The 19,594-nt window shown below is 40.3% G+C and overlaps 1 protein-coding gene and 1 long non-coding RNA gene across 2 annotated transcripts in view; one reads left to right on the top strand and one right to left on the bottom strand.

Annotated features, from left to right (window-relative positions):
* The window catches only part of LOC109312786, a 16,350-nt gene extending 6,554 nt beyond the window's left edge, over nt 1-9,796 (top strand). The window contains exons 2-3 of the long non-coding RNA XR_002101904.1: nt 5,799-5,809; nt 9,785-9,796. This is a non-coding gene — a long non-coding RNA (uncharacterized LOC109312786). The remainder of the gene's footprint in view (nt 1-5,798; nt 5,810-9,784) is intronic.
* The window catches only part of PPM1F (protein phosphatase, Mg2+/Mn2+ dependent 1F), a 33,240-nt gene continuing 15,359 nt past the window's right edge, over nt 1,714-19,594 (bottom strand). The window contains exons 2-7 of the mRNA XM_019539064.1: nt 15,412-15,539; nt 8,333-8,532; nt 7,372-7,560; nt 5,295-5,438; nt 4,224-4,317; nt 1,714-3,170 (exon numbers count right to left, since the gene is read on the bottom strand). Of these exons, the coding sequence (XP_019394609.1) occupies nt 2,773-3,170; nt 4,224-4,317; nt 5,295-5,438; nt 7,372-7,560; nt 8,333-8,532; nt 15,412-15,539 (1,153 nt within the window). The 3' untranslated portion in view covers nt 1,714-2,772. The remainder of the gene's footprint in view (nt 3,171-4,223; nt 4,318-5,294; nt 5,439-7,371; nt 7,561-8,332; nt 8,533-15,411; nt 15,540-19,594) is intronic.

The following is a 19,594-nucleotide window of genomic DNA, read 5'->3' on the forward strand; positions in this document are numbered from 1 at the left end:
AGTTGTAAAGAAAAGTGTTAATTTGAGTTAAAAGCTTTGAAGTTAACATTTCCTTTGCAACAAAAACTATTAAGTCAAAGTTTACAATACGGTGCACAATTCTAGTCTTAGAACATACATGATCCTTTCTATAAATCAAGATCTACAGATCTAAAATGAAAATTCACCTGGACTCAGAAACAATTCTGTTAGCTAAAAATCAACAAGAGAACCTACACTTTGTAAACAATGGCTGGGAAAAAATAGTGGTCAGACAAATTAACAAGCTAAAAGAATTAATCTGAAAATGTTCATACCCTTTCCATTACTTCAAGTGAGAGGGTGAAGGAAACGTTTCCTACCCTTAAGCTGAAACATACTGGTAGGGGTTAGTTAACACACTGATCTGAATATTACATCTGCCTGTTTTTTTAGCCTTGCTGGTTCTACTTAAATCTGTAGAAGCTGAAGACCTTTCAGAAGCCTTTAAGAGGCCTCTGCAAAGGTTAGAAGGTGACATTCTGACCTCATTAATGTAAATGAGGCCCGGATTTCACACAAGAAGTCTCCATAAACCCCCAAAACTCAAAAACCATAATAAATCATCCTAAGCAATACGGAATTAGCTATACTCCCCAAGGATATGATTTTTAGAATACAGAGTCTGAGCCCTCAGCCATTTTCTTTCTGATGACTTTCCAAATTGGGACCACATTTTAATTGGCATTTCATTTTTTCTTCCATACCTGAAATACGTCATATCTTATTTACTTTGGATCTGGCTAGATTTGACCAGAAGTTTTAGGTGGATTTATTTCATTTTTGCAAAATTATTGGGCAGAATGTTATAATGGCAAGACAGGTATCAAGTGCTTGGCTTTTAGAGAGTTTGCATGCAATCCTACCACTGGGGGCATTACTTCTGTTCAGTACAGAAGCTGCCTAATATTTTGTAATAGAGCTTTCAGATCCTGCTCAGAGTCATGTTGCTAATGCCAGCAAACTAGGATAGGGTTTGACTGGACATTTCAGAAGCACTGATCATGACCATCAAAAGCCTAGTATCCATGAGACCATATGTGCAATTTTATATGCATTAAGGGCCTTTCTATTAGTAGCTCAACTCATACCTCCTGAGAAAATTGCTGCATCCCAAAAGTCTTGTTAATACTACATAGTTAAACTTTAGCATGTTAAAAACCACACCTCAAGCTCCAAAAAGTCTTGTATAAAAAACTACAAAGTATTTTTTTTAATTGAATGGGGCACTTATATCCTGCTGTTGGAACATTTTGGGTTTGGATTTTCAAGTTTTTTCTATAATTTTCATTTTTTAAAAAGTTAAAATGCAAGATGAGATCATCATCAAAAAATAGGCTGATGACATCAGTTGGGGCATTTAAGAAAATGGCAAATATTGAGACATATGATAAAAAACCCCAAAAAACCAAACAAACCACAAGATCTGGCAACACTGCATGGAAGAAAAAAAAAAAAAGCATTCCTGAAAAACAGTTCCTGCTCAATCACACAGAAATATGAAAGAGCTCTAAGTGCATTAAACATAGTAATAGCATACAATTAAAACAAACAAACAAAAAAATCACGCTTTTAAAAATATTATAACAGGCTCAATACAGTAAGATAGAAAGACAGCCATTTCCATCCTTGGATGAAACACTTAAGGCACTTGAGGGTAGCCAGTTTTTTTAAACCACTGACAATAAACAATCATATATTTTTAAATCCTGTTTTAAATAAAACCCACAATAAAATACAGTCAGTCACACTACTACAAAAACAGTTTGCCCAAATATGAAGATCAGCAAATTCACAAAAAAAAAAATCCATAAACTTTAGAATAAGAATAAAATATGTAATTTTGTTTATAGCACACCATGAAAAAAAAAATGTGGCAGCAACAGAGCCTACTTTACTGGCAGAGAACATACACATTCTCTCTGGACCTTTTTCAAACACCATCAATAAATGTTGTTCCTTTTTCAGGTTAGCAAGTAACCAATAAAGAGTGCGTGGTTGGGGGAAATAATCCAGCTTTAGGATAAGGTTATTTTTTCCCTATAGCAGTGCAAGTAAATATTGGATTAAGATTCATTGTCCAGAACATCCCAAAAAGGTAGCTGGATCGCAATCTTTTTCAGTTTGGGTCTTTCTTAATTTGCCCTCTTCTTCTCCTGAAGCATCCAGTTTTATTTCCCACCCACATGAGCACACACAAATTTATTATCTTTCTTTAAGGAATGAGGTCACATTCGACAGTATCATCTTTGGTACGAAGTGATGAAGCTAACAGCATATTACAGACAGTAACAGTATCTACTCCTGGACACCCAATTCCCTACAACACTGGACCTATTCATACAGCGCATAAGCAATAACAGCTTCTTTGCAATGGAGGCAGTTCTCCCACCAGTCCTGTTAGTAACAAAACAATTAAGTATCTGTAAGTTTTTTTTAAAGCACTACGTTAAATTATTCTCCTCCATTAGCTTATATGCATGTTCCCCACCACCTCCAGGACAGAGGGATATGAACTGAGAACCCTGGCAAAAACTTTAAACTGCTGTTTCAAGGGGAGAAGCAGCTGCACAAAACTTCAAGTCTATTTTACTGCATCTGAGCAGGGAGGACCAGTTTAAAGAGGGGACCAGAGAGAGGACTCTGACATTCTTGTGTTTTGAATTTTTGTCACCTTATTCCTGACATTTTGCTCATTCATACTTCTTCAGGGGAAATAAATTCTTTAGTGGAACAATATTTGAAAGTCCTGGATTAAGCAGATCTTGTTGTTTGACTATCACTCTGGTTGTTTGTCTCAGAACTGAAAAAGTTAAAGGGTGAATCCTGTGCACCTTCACTAATCACAAGGCTTTTAGGGTCTCTGAGAAAGTCTGCCAAGATGTCTTGGGGGTCCCTTAGAAATACCACTATAACAGTGATATTGTCACTGGATCCATTTTCCTTTGCTGCAGCCACCAGTCTTTCTGCTGTCTTGAGACCATCTCCTTTGTTTTTCATTAAGTGATCTAGGACCAGGTCCACCACATCACACGGTTTAACAGTATCAAAGAATCCATCGCAGGCCAGCACCAAGTAATCTTCAGAACCTGTCAGCTCAAATGAATCAACATCTGCGCTGCCAGAGACATAGGGCTTCTGATATATATCACCTAAATAAAGAAGTACAAGTCTTACTGTGTTAGTATTAACTTGTGCCTCCTCACCAATAAACTGCTGCTATGATTCATTACAACTGAAATGTTTCTCTCAAGAAGAAACTCTCAGAACCAGGCACAGGCCTCCTGCAGAAGGTAAGCAGATGGAGGCAGACCATGGCTCATTATATCACTGTGCAAGATTTTGTGGAAACTCTCCAAGAAAATCCTCATCAAGTTTTCCTATCCAGGTATGTGTATGGGAGAAGATGCTCTGGGCTTTATTTTGCCAAATATGCATCTTGCAAAATCCTTAAAACACTGGGTAAAGCAGCTCCTGTTTCATTAAATGAAGATGACATGGATGCAACAAGAACATCCCCTTTCATATACAGTAGTACAGTAACCAAAATTATTAGTTCAGCAGTTTCAGCAATATGAATTAACTGCAACTCAAGCAATGACTATTCTCCTCAAAAAAAAGTATTGTATATATTATGCTAAATTGCTTCCGTTCTGCATTCAGTGCTCTGCCCAGGGTCTTTCCTCATTTTACTTACTTTAAGTGGCAAGCAGCCAAGAAAAATCTTTCCATGGAATTTGGGAATATTAGCATTTAACTGCCAAAATTTACGCTAAAATTTTGCCATTTGAAGGATGACACAGCAATGTCAATTTTGAAACATTATAAAGAGAAGAATTGGTGAATAACACGATGATGAAATAAATTACTGAAAGATATTCAGACATCAGATCTGTGGGCAGAGTGAAAATTTCTTTACTCTGCTGTTGTTTCAAGTACAACACACTGTCCAAGCATGTTGGGCAATTTTAACATGAAGTTTCAAAAAAGAACTGAACTAGTTTTCCTCTCTCCTTCAAAATCTGCTAAGACTTTGCTGATCAAATAAATTTAATATTGCATTACCCCAGCAACCAAGGCAATTTACCACTTGGCCCAAGTTGAGCAAATAATCATTTGCTAATATTTTTCTAGTTACTTATAGAGCTGCAAGTTGCATGTTTTTATATATAATTCAGTTTGATTAACTTCAGTGGCCTGCTTACCAATAGCTCTGGAAACAGCAAGGGTTCCATTGACCCGCCAGCAGTCCAGGTAAGTTACATAGCCACCCAGTGCCTCAATACGTGTTCTTTCATCCTAAAAAAAGGATAACATTCAGTTTTTACACACAAAAAGCTTATTCCAGGTCTTGCTAATTTAACCGCTAGCCAGTGTTGCAAATTAAAATCTCAAACCTCTCCAATTTGCATACTTATGACAGGGATGCAAACAGCAAAGACTTTTATTTAAATAAATGGATATCAGAACAGAAGAGTAAGTGTGCTTAATGAAGCTTGAATTTCTTTTACAGGTTTCCCTCCATTTATGCTGTACATGCACTTCTGGAAAACAGCCCATAACTTTAATTCGCATAACGAGAACCCATTTTACAATGTAACAAATAGGAATGTGTTCCAAGACCTCGACTGTACTGACTCCCAGACCCATTTCTACCACTTCTACAAGACAGTTTTGGTACTCACCAACAGCAGACAGTACACACAATCACAGAGTGGTAGTGAATGTTACCATAATGGGGATAGCAACTACAGAAACGTGTGTCACAGACAATGAGTGAGGAGCACAGATCCACACAGGAGACTATATTTTGGTGTGTGTCATTCCCACAATGCACCGCACAAAGCGGCTGACTGTGGGCTTCCACCACACCGATTGCATGAGTGAATTTAACTTGCATATAACAAATTTTTGGTATAAAAAGGGTCACTGCATAAGAGCAAATTTGCACATACAAAACCCACGATGGACACCTGTATTGCAATGTATAGCTGAGTGTCTTTGAACAAGTCACTTTCCCCATGAATGTATCGCTGCTTGTTCATGAAAAAAAGGACAGAATCCCCATCTCCACCACAATCATTACTACAGGAGCAAGTAGATGGTTCCCCTCATCATTGTATGTTTTGGCTTTAGTTCACTCTGACCTCACCCTCTCTTTTTCAAAAGGGGAAATTTTAACACAACAGATAATCAATCAGTTCATTTAAAGTTTTTGAACTAAAATCAAGTTAATTACATTTATAAGAACACAGCTGCAAATAAAACAGTCTTACTTCTCTTTCAGGCTTGTGAGGTTCCATCAGGGTCACAGCTTTTCCTTGCCGCACCAACATTACCTGGGAGTCCCCAAGCCAGGCTATGTGTAATCTGTTCCCTACAATCAAGGCACACACACCTGTTGTGCCATTCCGCAGTCTCTACAAGAGAAAATAGCAGTGCAAGTCAATACATACAACTTATATTTAACTAAATCTTGTTAAGTAGGCAAAAATGCATATCTTTGTGAATGACAATCCTGAGAGGGCTACAAAAAATAAATGATAAGGTTTAAAAGAAACCCCTCATATTACAGTGAAAGCTTTGTTACCTGGCATGAGTGGGGTAAGGGGAGTTGCCAGTTATCTAAGAATTCCAGTTATCCAACCACTTTAATGAAAAACAGTCATATAAAACACTATAAAACTGCTACAGTGGGGGTGGGGAGGGAACAGGACGCGTGACACATGGGACAGGATGAGCACATATACCCTGTGCAGCCAGGATTGCAGCCGGCCCAGCAGGCAGGTAAGTTTCTTTCGATCTACTTTCTTTTATCTGTGCACAGGACAAAGGCAGGATACAGCTGCAGGCTGGGCTCTGCTCCCTGCCTCTGTGCCCCGCTGCTGCTGCTTCAAAAAGCGGTGTGGCATGGGGCACGGCACAAAGTGCCTCCCGCCACTGGGCAGTGAGGCAGGCCAGTCCCAGCACCACCACTACTCACCTGAAACACAGCACAGCCACCCCCACTGGGAAGAGCCCAGTGCTGCCCCAGCCCCAGTCCCAGCCTGCAGCAGTAACCCACCCTGGCCTGCCTAGATCCAGAGGCACACGTCTCCCATGCCTCCCGGGACATGTGCAGCGGTGGGAGCTGCCACCCCTCCTTACACCCCACCAGACAAGCCGCAGCTGTGTCCCAGCTGCGCAGCATCTGGCAGGGCAAGCATGGGGGTCCAGGGGTTTAGAGAGCCGCATGGGTGCAGTGGACCCCAGCCCCAATCCTGGGCCCAGCTCTGCTCCACTCCCTCCTGATCCCTGTCTGGTCCAGCCCCCCCACCCTTCTTTTCTCTTCCTCCCTTCCCCCGCAGACTTTCCTGCTTGGGAAACTAGAAATTCTGGTTAATAGAGTATTCCAGTTAGTAAAATGCCAGTTAACACAGCTTTTACTGTATATGAATTGTATTAATATGCATATTAAAATATTCTGGGTAGCTGATCCTTTTCCTTCCCTTCTCCTTCATTAACTCTAATAACTAGTTTCAAACAGCTTAGGACATTTTGCTTTTTTTTTTTTTTTGAATGGCAGGGGAGGGCATCTTTTAGTTTCAAAAGGTTTTTGCCACTGAAGTTCAAAGTGAATCTCCCTTTATCCCTCCCACACATGACAAACGGATACAGCCACCCCATCTCTGCTTTACTGGTTACAAAGAAAACATTCCCAGACTGAGTGGTTAACAGTTCTTCACTGATCTACTACTGTCCGTTACTGAGCCATCCCTGTTATAATGTTCTGACTCCTCAAGCTCCAAAGCCGCTACTAAGAAGACCGAAGACTTTTAGCTCACTAAGTTTGCTTAGCTCCTTCAAACTCAAAATCCAATTTAAATAAGTTAAAAATCTCATCCTCCAGTTATCAATTACCTCTACCTCCACCTGTAACAATGTTCACATACGGACCAGAGGAAGAAAGGTCAGCCTACATTGTGGGGAAGGGCGGATGTTTCTTTTCATTGTAAAACTGTGTAAGATCACAATTGAAGCTCACTTTTTTTTTTTTTTTTTTTTAAAAAGAGAAGCAGGAAAAAGGTTATTTTAATTACTTGGGATAAATAGATTGAGAATTCTAAATCATTTTTCATTCATTTCCAAATTTCCATCTCTTTGATCTTGAGGACTTATTTTTATTTTATTTTATTTTTTAGACAAAGGGGTATGATCTGGACCAATAAAATAATTTTCACTTATGATCTATTAGTGAATCAAAAAAGGCAACTGTACAACAATCTTCTTTGCATAACACCATTCATGCTTACTCTGTCAGCTGAGCAAGCCTCCAGTTGCTTAAACCCAGAAGAACGATCTCCATTCACTCACCTCTCTTTTTGCTTTGAGAAGGAACATTTCATCAGTTTGCTGGAAAGAACATTTTAGGGCCTCAGATGGGTTCTTAAGGAATTCATCATGGAGTGCCATGTTAACATGTAAATGAGTTGCTGCATAATTAGCGGCATCCACTCCACCATGGCCATCAAATACAGCAAAGTATGCACGATCAATGTCATCCTTTTGACAGGGGAGACAGGCAAATTGTTCAGAAATAAAAGTTAATTGCCAGACTTTATTTGATTCAAGCATATAAACGCAAGTCTGTACGTGCATGTGAAAGCTCGAGTGTGCAGAGATGTTTGCTCACACTACACTGTGTTGACACATGTAACTGACTTCCCTTGGGAACAAAAGGAAAGAGTGGCATGGCTTAGCAAACAGACTTAAAGAATAGGTATTAGGACTCCCAAGCCCTATTTGGGATTCTTCCACCAACTTGTTGCTGTGTAAGCTCAGACTGTTTGCAATCCTTGTGTAAAATAAACAGAACATATATTTCACAGGAGCAGTAGGTTACTTTTCTTTGTTTATTGCTGATGATGTAACACCCCTGAAATAGACTAAAATTGAAAAAGCCAGCTGGGGGTGTTGTTTATTCCTACTGCTTTTTCATTAATTCCCAGGTATCCTCACCAGAATGCTACTTCTCATTTTTGCACCAATTCTGCAAAAGGCGGCAACCCCACCTTCTAGTTCCCCTCTCCAGCCACACACCTTGTGTGGTACTGTACTTCCACCAACTGTCTGCTATGTCAGGGCACTAGTTAACCCAAGTACAGATATATAGCAGATCTTTGCTTCAGCACAAATTTAATAAATGAGCAGATAGCAATGAATCTTTCATAGCACATCCTACAGCTCCTCTGCTACTAAGCCATTTGTGACTAAAAGTATTTGAATACTATAACTGACCTCTCTTGACAGAGTGAGTTCTGACACAAAAACTCACCATCATGCCAAAGAGCTGGTTGAATTCCAGGAGAGAAACATGCCTGTCCTCCATTTTTCGGCGACTATTGCGTATAGCATGGATAGAAACAAAGAGGAAGCGCTTCAGTGGCCTCAGCAGTGGCAGTTGCTTCTGCCATTCACAGCAGATGTCCCGGAGCTTATTAAAGAAATAACGCTGCAAGGAAACTCCATCCAGCACTGACAATACAAAGACAAAAATATAACTTGGTTGTACGTTTGAGTGTGAATTTATTCATTTTTCTTCTCTCTCTTACCTACCCCATCATTTGCCCCTTATTCTTTCCTGCAAGTTTCCTTCTATAGGATTATGCGTACAGTCTCAACATAATCTATCCAAGCAGGTCTCTGAATTAGATGCTGATCTCCATCCCTCCCCATAATCCACTGATTTTAGAAAGAGGAATGCAATGGTTATATAGTACGTTGCCTCCAAAAGTCATCAATTTGGGATACCATGGAAATCATTATTCCCAAGAGGTTATTTGACTCCTGCCAGGTATCTGAGCCCTACTTTTCTTAAGCATGTGTCAGTTTATCTATATGGATCAAATTTCTGGCAGGAGTTGAGTAAACTCTTGAAAATAATGCCAATAATGGGCAACAGTACAATATTACGAGTAACAAAAATCTTTCCTTCATCAGTTTACTAGCAGTTACTGCTAAAGTTCAACAGGCTATCAAACAGCTAGTAGCTCTTAACAGATATAAACTAATGAACATCAGTATAGGGACCTAAATCTGTTTGGAAAGTTAGACATGCAATGCCCATCATAGGGAATTACAAGTCCAGTATGCTATGCATATTGGTGGAAACATACCCCTTTATAAAAGAAAGTAACTGGGTGTGGGTAAGGATAGCCTTTAAAACTGTGAGGAGGGTTTATTTCTGTCCTGGACACAAATATATTAACCTGGATTAAACCGGACTTTTGTCCAGCTGAACTACATTCACTGAAAACAATGGCCAATTTTGGGGTCAGCTGCGCAACAGCCCAACAGAGCCAGACTATAGTTGATCTTCATAGTTTAAGCTATTGTCCTCAATCACTTTCACAGAGGGTGGATTATAGTATGGTAAAACCAGAAGGGATTGAAGAACATCTCTGCCATGTTGCCCCTTTGCCATTACAGAGCAGAATTACACCACCACAGACTGTAAAATGAAAAGCACACCAGACACTCAAATCCTTTCCTGGACACATCTCAAATGTGATTAATCCAAGTTTATTGTTCACCAGACTGAATACTGTGGTATTTGTGATCACAACTAGCTTAGCAAGGCAGGGTCTCTCAGAGTATGTAGCAATTTAAAGTTTTGTTGTGAAAGCAAGAACTCAGTGATGAATCAACTGGTTTAAAGAGCTTAAGGGGAATATCTATACAGCTAAAGCATGTTGCTAACCATCCGAGTGCTTTCTATTTTAGTCAGTAAAGAACTTCAGAGTTGTAAACTACCTTCTCTATTTCTATGCTATAGTGACTGTTGCTAACATTAAGGCCGTCTCAGAATTCCCTTTTCAACTCCAGTTTCTCAAGCATTTTCATTTCATCCAGAACACTGGATGTCGAACTTCACATAATTCTTTGTTCTTGAAGAATGAAAAGAATTTTTATTTATTACATCATCCAATCACTTTTGATTTGCTTATATTCAAAACTTTAATAAGCAAGGTATTTAAATTCTGCTAATGTAGTGAATGCACTTCTCAGCCATATTGACATATAACATGATCACTACAGAAGCTGGACTATATATACAGTTAAAGATAGTTTAAAAATGCAAAATTGTTACTCTCCAAGACTGAGGATACATTTCATTAACCAACATTCCTTATGCGTTTAAATTCCATAGGCATTTAAATAACGTGAAGGTAGGTTAATAAATTCAAGTTTTTTAAACATATTAAAATATATTTAATTGACATACCAGTGGTATTTTGGTCTACCATAATACTTGTCTAATCCCGCGCCCAAATTCTTTTAAAAAGAGTTGTTAAAATAGTAAATCAATACATGCTAGTTACTTGTATTACAGTAATACTTACAAGATGAGATGCTACTGTGCTACATACTGTATACAGTGAAAGATGCAATCAGAGCATCTTGCATGGAATAGTTAAAGAAGATTTTGGCTCAGCCTTGGAATGTCACTGTTTTTTATTGAAGGGATTTATGTCTGTGCAACTCTTTGAAGCATTAATGATTACATGGTAGCTAGGAACCATCAGCAGGAGTGAACAAGGCAAATATGATCTTGCCTGGAAATCAAGCGAGATATTTCCAGCCGAAACAGAGAAGTATTACTGACATTGTGCAGGCACTTGGCAAATCAACACCTGAAATGAAGTGTAAAAAACCTGGTCACTCATGTCCAAGAAAGACACGTTCAAATTGGAGGATGCAGAGGATATCTACTAGAAAGATCTGGAATGCTATCTTATGAGAGGATAGCTTGGCTTAACTAAACTGGCAAAAAAGTGGTCATAATTGTTCCCTATAAATACATCAGGTGAGTGAATACCAGTAAGAAGGGAGGGGCAGAAGAGAAGCGTGTGCTGAAGAACAATATTAACACAAGAACAAGTATGCATTGGTGGGATCTGAATAAGTTTAAACTGTCTATTAGAAGAAGGTACCTAACCATAAAAAGGAATGGGGTTCTGGAACAAGCGTTCATTTAGGAAGAGTGGGAGGCAAATAATCTAATTAATTTTAATATGGAGCATGATCAGTTTATGAAAGCGATTATGACCATTTGGTTGCCTAAAATGTTGGGTGCAGAATTCAGTGACCCAGTGTCCCTTTCAGTTCTATATTCCTTCCACCATTTGCAGGAAAACCAGAAGAATAAACAATGGTAAAAATCTCACAAAGATAACATAGCTACATCAGGACTGGATGAAAGTTACTCATTTGGCTTTTGGAAAAATGTCTGTCCTATGGACATTTTACTACTCGCAATTCCTAAACAGTGATAATCTCTTTTTGGGTTATGTCAGATATAAGATCAAGACCAGGTTCACTGATCCAGGGTCCACACTCTCCAAAGTTAACCAGAGGCTGAGATGAAACAAAAAAGCAAACCCAGTAAGCACAAGAGAGCATGTAATCTTGCCATGTTGTCATGCTGCTGCTGCATTTCACCTCATAGATGAAAGCACTAAAATTGCTGAGGAGAGCCATTCAGACAGACTGCAGATCACTCTGTTGACAGGATTTGTCAGGTACTTTGGGATCTTTCTAGACAAAGGGTGCTATTGTAAATGCAAGGTCATCACGATCATCATCATGTAGTTAAACAAGAGGACAGCGGTTAGGAAGACAGTTTACTGGAGCATGAAAATAGAATGCAGTAGGATTCTCTTCTTTATGGCTTCAGAGAATCTTTGCTTTAATCACTTTAGGCAGTGCAAGTCTAACAAATTACTGTTTCTCTCATCAAGCCTTACTGTTCCACTAGTTGTTCCAGAACACCTCTGGTTGAAGATCCTTACTGTGTGAAAGATCAGCACCTGAAGTTCCTTCAATCTTCTTTCACGCCAGGAACACATTCGCTCATATATCTCATTTTCTGTTTGGCAGGCAAGGTCCTTTGGGTAGGTGTGATATCTTTTATTTGACCAACTAAATAGTTGGAAAAAAGTTCTTTGCAAACTTTCAAGCACAAACACCCTTCTTCAAGCAATCATTTTCTGTTTCACACCACCACCTCCCAGAATTTTGCTCCCTTGCTTTTATTAGTTATGTAAGCTTTATACCGTTAATGGACTGAGTGCAGAGTACCAGTTATCCTGACTCAAGACCTTCAGCACTTTTGTTTAAATTGATGGAATGTTTGCCCATCCTCTTGGATGGTCTGCTTTTCTGGTATCTCTTTCAGATTCATAAGAAAGCCCCTTATTTAAATATATTCAAATTCTACATGGGGCCAATACAATTTCTACTCAGTGATTTCCCAGCTTATCTGGCTACGCAGCTCTAACTTCAATGACCTCTACCCCCAGAACACTCAATCTCTAAAATTAAAAAATCAACTGGATATGAATAAAGGCAAATCTGCATGCATCATTGGCAGGCAAACTGTACCTCCATGTCTTTGTGAAACAGTTTACTATAGGGAGTACTTGAGAGGCCCTAGGGCAGGGGTCAGCAACACCTAGCACGCGTGCTGAGCATGGCACGCAAGGCCATTTTGCTTGGCACACCACCACCACCAGCCCGGGATCCAAGCAGCCGCTCCCAGCCTCAGAGATGCTCCCAGCAGGAAGCTGGGAGGCTGCAAGCCCTGCTGCAAGCAGGCTGGACTCCATGGACCAACTGCAGCCAGGAGGCTGCAACTAGCTGCTCCAGGCTCCAGCATGTCGGCACTCTGGCAACTTCCAAGGTAGACATTGTGGGTTTTTTGGCAGTCTGGCTAAAAAATGTTGCCTACCTCTGCCCTAGGGGGTATGCGTGGACAGGCAGGGATGGAGTGCCACCACCAGAGCCATCAATCCCTAGGGGTCTGCAGGGCCCGGGGCATATCAGCCCAACTGGAGGACGTGAGGGGCAGGGGAAGCTCACACGTGGTGGCTGACACTGCTCCGCATTCAGCTGCGCACCACTCAGTGTCCAGCCACTGGGGGTACAGTGATCCAGAAGGGTTGAAAATCCCTGGTTTACAAGAAAGAAGATTCAGCCTGGAGGACAGCAGTCAGCAGGACCAAGAAGACTTTACTTTCCAGCCAGACTCTAAAAGACATCTGTTAGTAGGGGCTGCTTGGGAAAAAGTGTTTGTTATATCTCCTCCCAACCAGTTCTATCTACTTTGGAAAGTTGCAGCAATTGGCTCTGGATGATCCCTACGTCCTGTAAAAACGCCTCACAAAGCATGGGCAGCTTGCACTCTTATTCTCCTTTCTAGACAGGCTTTAGGTTGCAGCAGTTTGTAGAATATAAAGGCCAGATTTGCTCAAAAGGTCAGAAAATATTGCAATCTGTAAGGAGTGACTAAGAATACCACAGCTTTATACACCCTTACTACCTTGTTGCTACCCTTACTCACATGCGAGAGTTACTCTTAGTAGTACCTTTGCTTTTGATAAGACTGCTCATAATATGGAGGTACAAATCAAGTAAGTACAGATAACAAAAGCTAGGTCAATGGGACAGAAGACGGTATTGTGACATATTGACAATATTCTTTGGCAGACTGGAAGGCAGAACCAATAGCTAGTTCTATAAAGAAGCACATGAAGCTCTTCATGAGAAATAGCAACATTAAACTAGGCCAGTAATGTTCCAAAATTACTCTAGGCCTCGAGTCTTTTTAAAGAAAATGCCGGCTCTTAGCTTTTGACTGGAAAAATAACAAAGCAATTCTTCTGTTGCAAGGAACTCAGAAAAACCATAGCAAGTCAAAAATGTTTTCAACACTTTGAATTTCTATTTGAAATCTCTTGATTTATCTTATGAATCATGTTTACAGACCTAATTATGCTGATATAGCATGGCACCCCGTAATACCCTTGAAGGGATCTCACAGCACTCTTGCTGAGAATCACTGCTTAGCCTTCTAAGTGGCCTGCAGTTTTCAAGTGCCACAGCAGATGGAGCCAACTTACAATATGAACTCAATTCTGAGACATGATGCATATAAAATGAATAGCTTCTAGTGTTTACAGTGGAATTAGAGAGCTGCCAATACCTCAAGAAAACTGTCTATTTAGAAACAATTGTGTTTATTTTTTTCCCTTCCCACATTCTCTGTTAAAGTCTACCACAACATCATTTTTGTGTGCTCTGGAGGAGGAGAGCAGCACTTGCTATTTAGATCCCAGCCAAATAGATATGAAACCAGTTCTTTCCATATGAAGAGGGGGACGTGATACTAGTTTGCAAGACACATGAAGGAGGGAGAGAATATATTTAGGGTACTGGAACAGGCATAAATCCAAGTAACAGTTTGACACTGAAAAGCCGATGCAATGCATCAAGACTTGTGGACACTGTAACACATAGCCAGTGGAATAGTCTCACAATGAGAGAAGTGGAAGCTCCATTACGTGGGTCATTTAAAACAAAAGTGGAGATAGCTGTAGTAAAATGTGAAATAACAAACACTGTCTCTTCATCCTGGATGGTCTAGGTTAAATACAAGATATTTTCTATGCTTAACTTCCGATTCCTGAAGCATCCAATCCCCAACTCAGTTTGCAAACATCAACAGGAAATTCGGTAAAATGTAATAGTCAACATTCTAGTGACTTAAGCGTGACAGAAATGTCTCTTACATGGGGCTCAAATAATGCACAATGGTATGGTGTTATTTCTGCCCCAGTTTCAGCAGGCCGTTATGTGAACGGATGCACTAAACAGAAAGTTTAGTGGTTAAGACAAGTTCACACATATTATCACCTAGTCCTCTCTCTGGAGACTAACACAACAAACATTGCTGAAAAGCTTGTTTCCTCAGACTTAATGCTAGAGTTTCAATATAATTTGGACTACAGGTGCTACTATCATGACCCTAAGTGTGGGCAAAAGGATTTAAACAGATTGTATTCAAGATGCTTAACAGATGTGGAATAGACACCTCATTGATTCCACTGCAGTCTGAAAGGCACATTAATAAACTGCCCCTGGTTCAACATTTTGAAGTGAACAGTTTATTTTTTTAAGAAACAACTTTTTATAATTTTTCAGAACGTTTAACATCTCTTAGCTGAAAACTCATTTAGCAAGAGAAGAGCTTTCTTAAACCAGCTACCTGTACTTGGATTCAATTCTAATTTTCAGAAAATGGGGGCTTTAGCACTTTATGGAATGAGATCCAATTAAGGAATATATTTGGACATCCCAAATCACTAGCCACTTTGAGAAACCTTGGCCCTAGCCTCCAGATTCTTTTTGAATCTTAAGTGCAAAACCATCCTTAATGACATGCATAACAGAAGAGCAATAAAAACTCTTCTCCTCAGCTGCTTGCTGAAACACCCTAACCTGGTACTCTGGGAAGCATCTCAATCAAGTGTTCCAGGAGTCAGCTTGTGGAAAGCCATGAAGAAAGCTACTTACAGGTCAACCTCTGCTGGTCTCCCTGTTCTTCTTCCACACCTGACTTCTCAAAAGTAGACAAATCAGTTTGTAGCACTTCATCAGTTGCTGCATGGATCAGTGCTGCTGTAAGAAGAGGGGGTGCATTCCTGCTGGCAAAAGAAAGGAAGAAAGAGCAAAATATATGGTATTAGTTTAAACTGAGTTGCGGCCTTCATTTGATGTCAGCAACATTGCAGCTCCCAAAGCTGGGAAGCTCTAGGAGGCACCAAGAATTCTGACTCTTAAGTCAGGAATCTAACTCAAAACCAGCCTCTGAGTATTTGTGATACGTAGAGGTTTTTACAAAGGTCTCAAATCTAACACCTGCTTTCTTGAAAATGCAAGGTTAGGAGGGGCATGAAGTCCAATTTGAACTGTTCCCTCATTCTTACTCTTTCGGTCCCCAGATATCACCTCATGCTCTTACATTCTGTGATGAAACTTACCTGTTAATACTAACACGGCTCTGAACTCAAGCACTTAGTTCTACTTGTGAGTGTCCATTTAAATTTTTCAGGTGCTCTAAAGGTAAATCAATTTACATTATGATAGAACTATTCACAACCTCTTCCCCCTGCTCTCCACAACATATTTGCAATACAGTATAATCTCATAAATCCAGCATACTTGGGACTGAGCAGCTGCTGTATATTTGAAAATGCTGGATTTTTGAAACCCTAGTGGTGACTGGTCCCAGAGCAGTGGCCGCATGTGGAACAGCAGCGTGGGGTGGTGGATGCTGGCAGGAGCCACCACATACAAGCCTCCCCCTCTGTGTCCGGGGTTGGGGAGAGTGGCAGACGATTCCAGAGCAGTGCTGGATTTTTGAGAATTCTGGATTTTTGAGATTATACTGTATTTTGTTGGTATTTCTCTCTCCTGAGTTCTTGCTTATAAGTAATCAAGATTTCCCTGTTAGAATCTTTATGTCTCCATTCCCTTTCCCCTCTACCGCTCCAAAGAAAAACTGAACTGCAGTGCAAAAAAAATTTGCTACACGATTACTACCAACTTGAGCATGATATAAGTCAGTCATTGGCGGAGCATGCCTCACACATTCACCTCTGCCATTTTAGCTCCTAGTTTCTCCTGACCTCAGGCATCACAAAGCCAGCGCAAAGTAGACATACACAGAGCACCCACTGGGAACCTGGCTTTAAAGACTCAAGCCGCATCCAAACAAGAGCAGCTATGTGGTATGTGGTGCTGCAGACACGTCTACAGAGCCACATACCACACACCCAGCTGTCCTCTACGCTGCAAGGGACTAGCACAAGGTTGACCCCTGCATATTCTGGGGTTAAAAAAATCTGCACCAAAAAATAAATAAATAAATAAAATAAAAAGCAGAGTGGTGCACGCAGGGACAGCGTGCGCTGCTCAGAACCAGAGCCTGGCCAACTGAAGCCATGCTCCACCTGCCAGTCAGGCTCTGAGAGGCAGGATCACTGCTGCTGCAGCCCCAGAAGGCCCCCAGGACTCCAGGTAAGGCTGCTAGGGCCAGCCCAGTGCTGGCCCCAGACTCCCCTACTCCACACCCAGGATAACCTGCCTCACCTAAGAGAGCACCTACCTGATACAGGCATTCCCCAGGGAAAACTAGCAACAGCACAAGGTGTCCTGCTGCTATTTGTCCCTGGGGAAACAAATGTCCATGCTCATATGGACACAGCCTCAGTGTCTTGCACTTAAACCAAGACTTTTGATTAGATTTCCAGAAGTACATGACCTAAAAATCATCCCACCTCAGGAATCAGCAGCATATGCATACTGTAGACTGTATAGGATGCATGTGCAAGACTTGCAATAAGGTTTAAAAGAATGTTTTCAGACTCAAGACAAGTTACTTCCAACCTGTAGTCCAAATTATATTCATGACTTGGAGTCGGTGCCAATAGGATCTTACTATGTATGCACTTAATGAAAAAGGCTGATCATATCAAATCATATCATCCAGATATGAGTGTCTTCTGCCACAAAAGAAACTTCTGTGTTCATTGGTAGACTATAGCACAGAAGCTCATTTAACCCACACATTCATAGCAACCATGGCTTGCTTTATTTTGTGAGCAATTTCAGTGCTTCAAACAGCTGGAACTGCATTTGCAGTCCTTTCAATGACAGCAGCAGCAGCTTTAAAGCACTGGAAAAATCAGAAGCTACTTTGCTAGTTCTTGTACTGTATGGGTAAGTTTAAACGAAGCTTTTCATTTTCCTACCCAATCCAAGAAAAATCACATCTGGTTACTAAGAACAAGCTGGTATTACTGCTGACAAAATGAACAAGTAAAATTTTATTACAGCCTTTCAGACAAGAAAATACAACCTATATGGAAATGTAACAGCATCAGGTATGCATTAAGCTGAAAATTGTCTACTTCCCTCATTCTAAAGCTGCTGCAGAAAAGCAGGAGAAAAGTCAAGTGTTAAGGCCTTGGTCTAAACAGGTTCAGAAAAAGTCTATTGAAAATGAGAACATGCACGTAAACTCTCACCCCCACCCCCATACTTAAACTTTGCCTGCTTAATTTATATTAAAGACAGCATGCCTCAGCTACAGTGGCATTTAAATAGTTTAATAGCTAAAATTTCCTATTTTTTTTTATAAGCCTAGATATGGTGCAACAGTAAGAAAAACAGCAAGAAAAGGAGCTGAGAAACAGGCTGAATTAATAAAAAAACCCAGCAGATTTAAAAGGACTATGAACAAATAGACTTAGGATCACTATGGTATGCTGAAATGAAATTTTAGATGCAACTCAGGTTTTTAGCTGATATTATAGCAGCATTCAACAATTAAAATTGACATTTATTGCAGTTCTACCTTAAAGAGCTCTGGCTCAGTGTGAAATAGGTTCCAACATAAACCTTAACACAAAGGAAATGCTGTCCTTTACAAATCTGAGACATTCAGTCACAGGAAACCTGTAAAATTCCAGGCTGATTCTGCTACAGGGCTGACCCCTTCAAGCAACCGAAGCAAATTACAAAATTAAAATGCCACATCCTTTTGATAACCACTTTTTCTCCAAAAAGGAAATGTACTGAAGATCCCTTAATATTAGCTCTTCTTAAAACCCTTTTTTCCAATATGGCTCAAACAAATCTAAATAAAGCCCCAATAAGCAACAGTATTTTTTGCTGTTTTGCAGCCAGCAAAAACAATTGTACAGCTGCTACTGACAGGCTGCTATTTTACTGGCAAAACTAATAAAAATACCACATAGGCAAACAATAAAAGCCCTCAAAATATGGGTTATCAGATACAGTTATGTCAGCTTCACTTTCAAGGAGCATACTGGTAAATTATTATCTATCCCCATCTAATATTCCTGCTCTTTATTCTCTTATATTAATTAGCCTCCATGGCAACAATATTTGCTGATCAATTTGAGTGTTTACAGGCACCAGCCCTATCTTCTCTAAAGCAGAGAGAGTTATGCACTATAGAAGGGAGAGAGAAAGTCTTTTCTGGAAGCAGGGGGGAAGCGAGACTGCATATACATTAGCAGGTTTCGGAGGAGGAGTTGGAGGCAGACATGGTACTCAGGATGACCTGACAAAAGGTATTGGTGTCCTGCTGCAGTTACACACACAGGCTCTTTAAAACTGAGACATTCTTTTCTCTAAGCATAAACAAACCACCAACCCACTCCCTGGATGTGGAATTTCTGCCTTTCAGTACAGACTTTTCCTAGAAATTAAGGCTATCCTGCTGACAGGCTGTAGGAAGTGTAAATTAGCCTTCACTGCAGTGGAGAAAACAGAAGTAGACATATTCCATGTGGGAAACCAATAGGGAAAAAGACTACCTTCTAGCACAGAAATCTTGAAAACAACATTTGTCAGCCTCTTTTTCATGAGGCATGAAAGACTGCAATTGCCTAAGCTCAGCCCACACAGACTACGAGTAAACAGTCCTGGAATTTCTTTGCTGTAGGCTGTGTCTTCACAGACTAAAAAGGGTGTGTTTAGTCACGGCATAACATGCATTAACTATTCCACTATGTTTTTTCCAGTGGAAATGAGGCAATGCAGTTTATCAAGAAGCCAAGTCAACCACGGGTGGGTGGGGTGTAAAGCTGGCCTCACCCCGTTAATCACTGGTAAACAAAACAAACGCTCCCCGCACCAAAAAACCTGTCCGAGATTTCACAGACAT

This window comes from Crocodylus porosus, unplaced genomic scaffold (genome assembly GCF_001723895.1).
Source record: "Crocodylus porosus isolate Cpor-Errol unplaced genomic scaffold, CroPor_comp1, whole genome shotgun sequence".
Classification (NCBI taxonomy): domain Eukaryota; kingdom Metazoa; phylum Chordata; order Crocodylia; family Crocodylidae; genus Crocodylus; species Crocodylus porosus.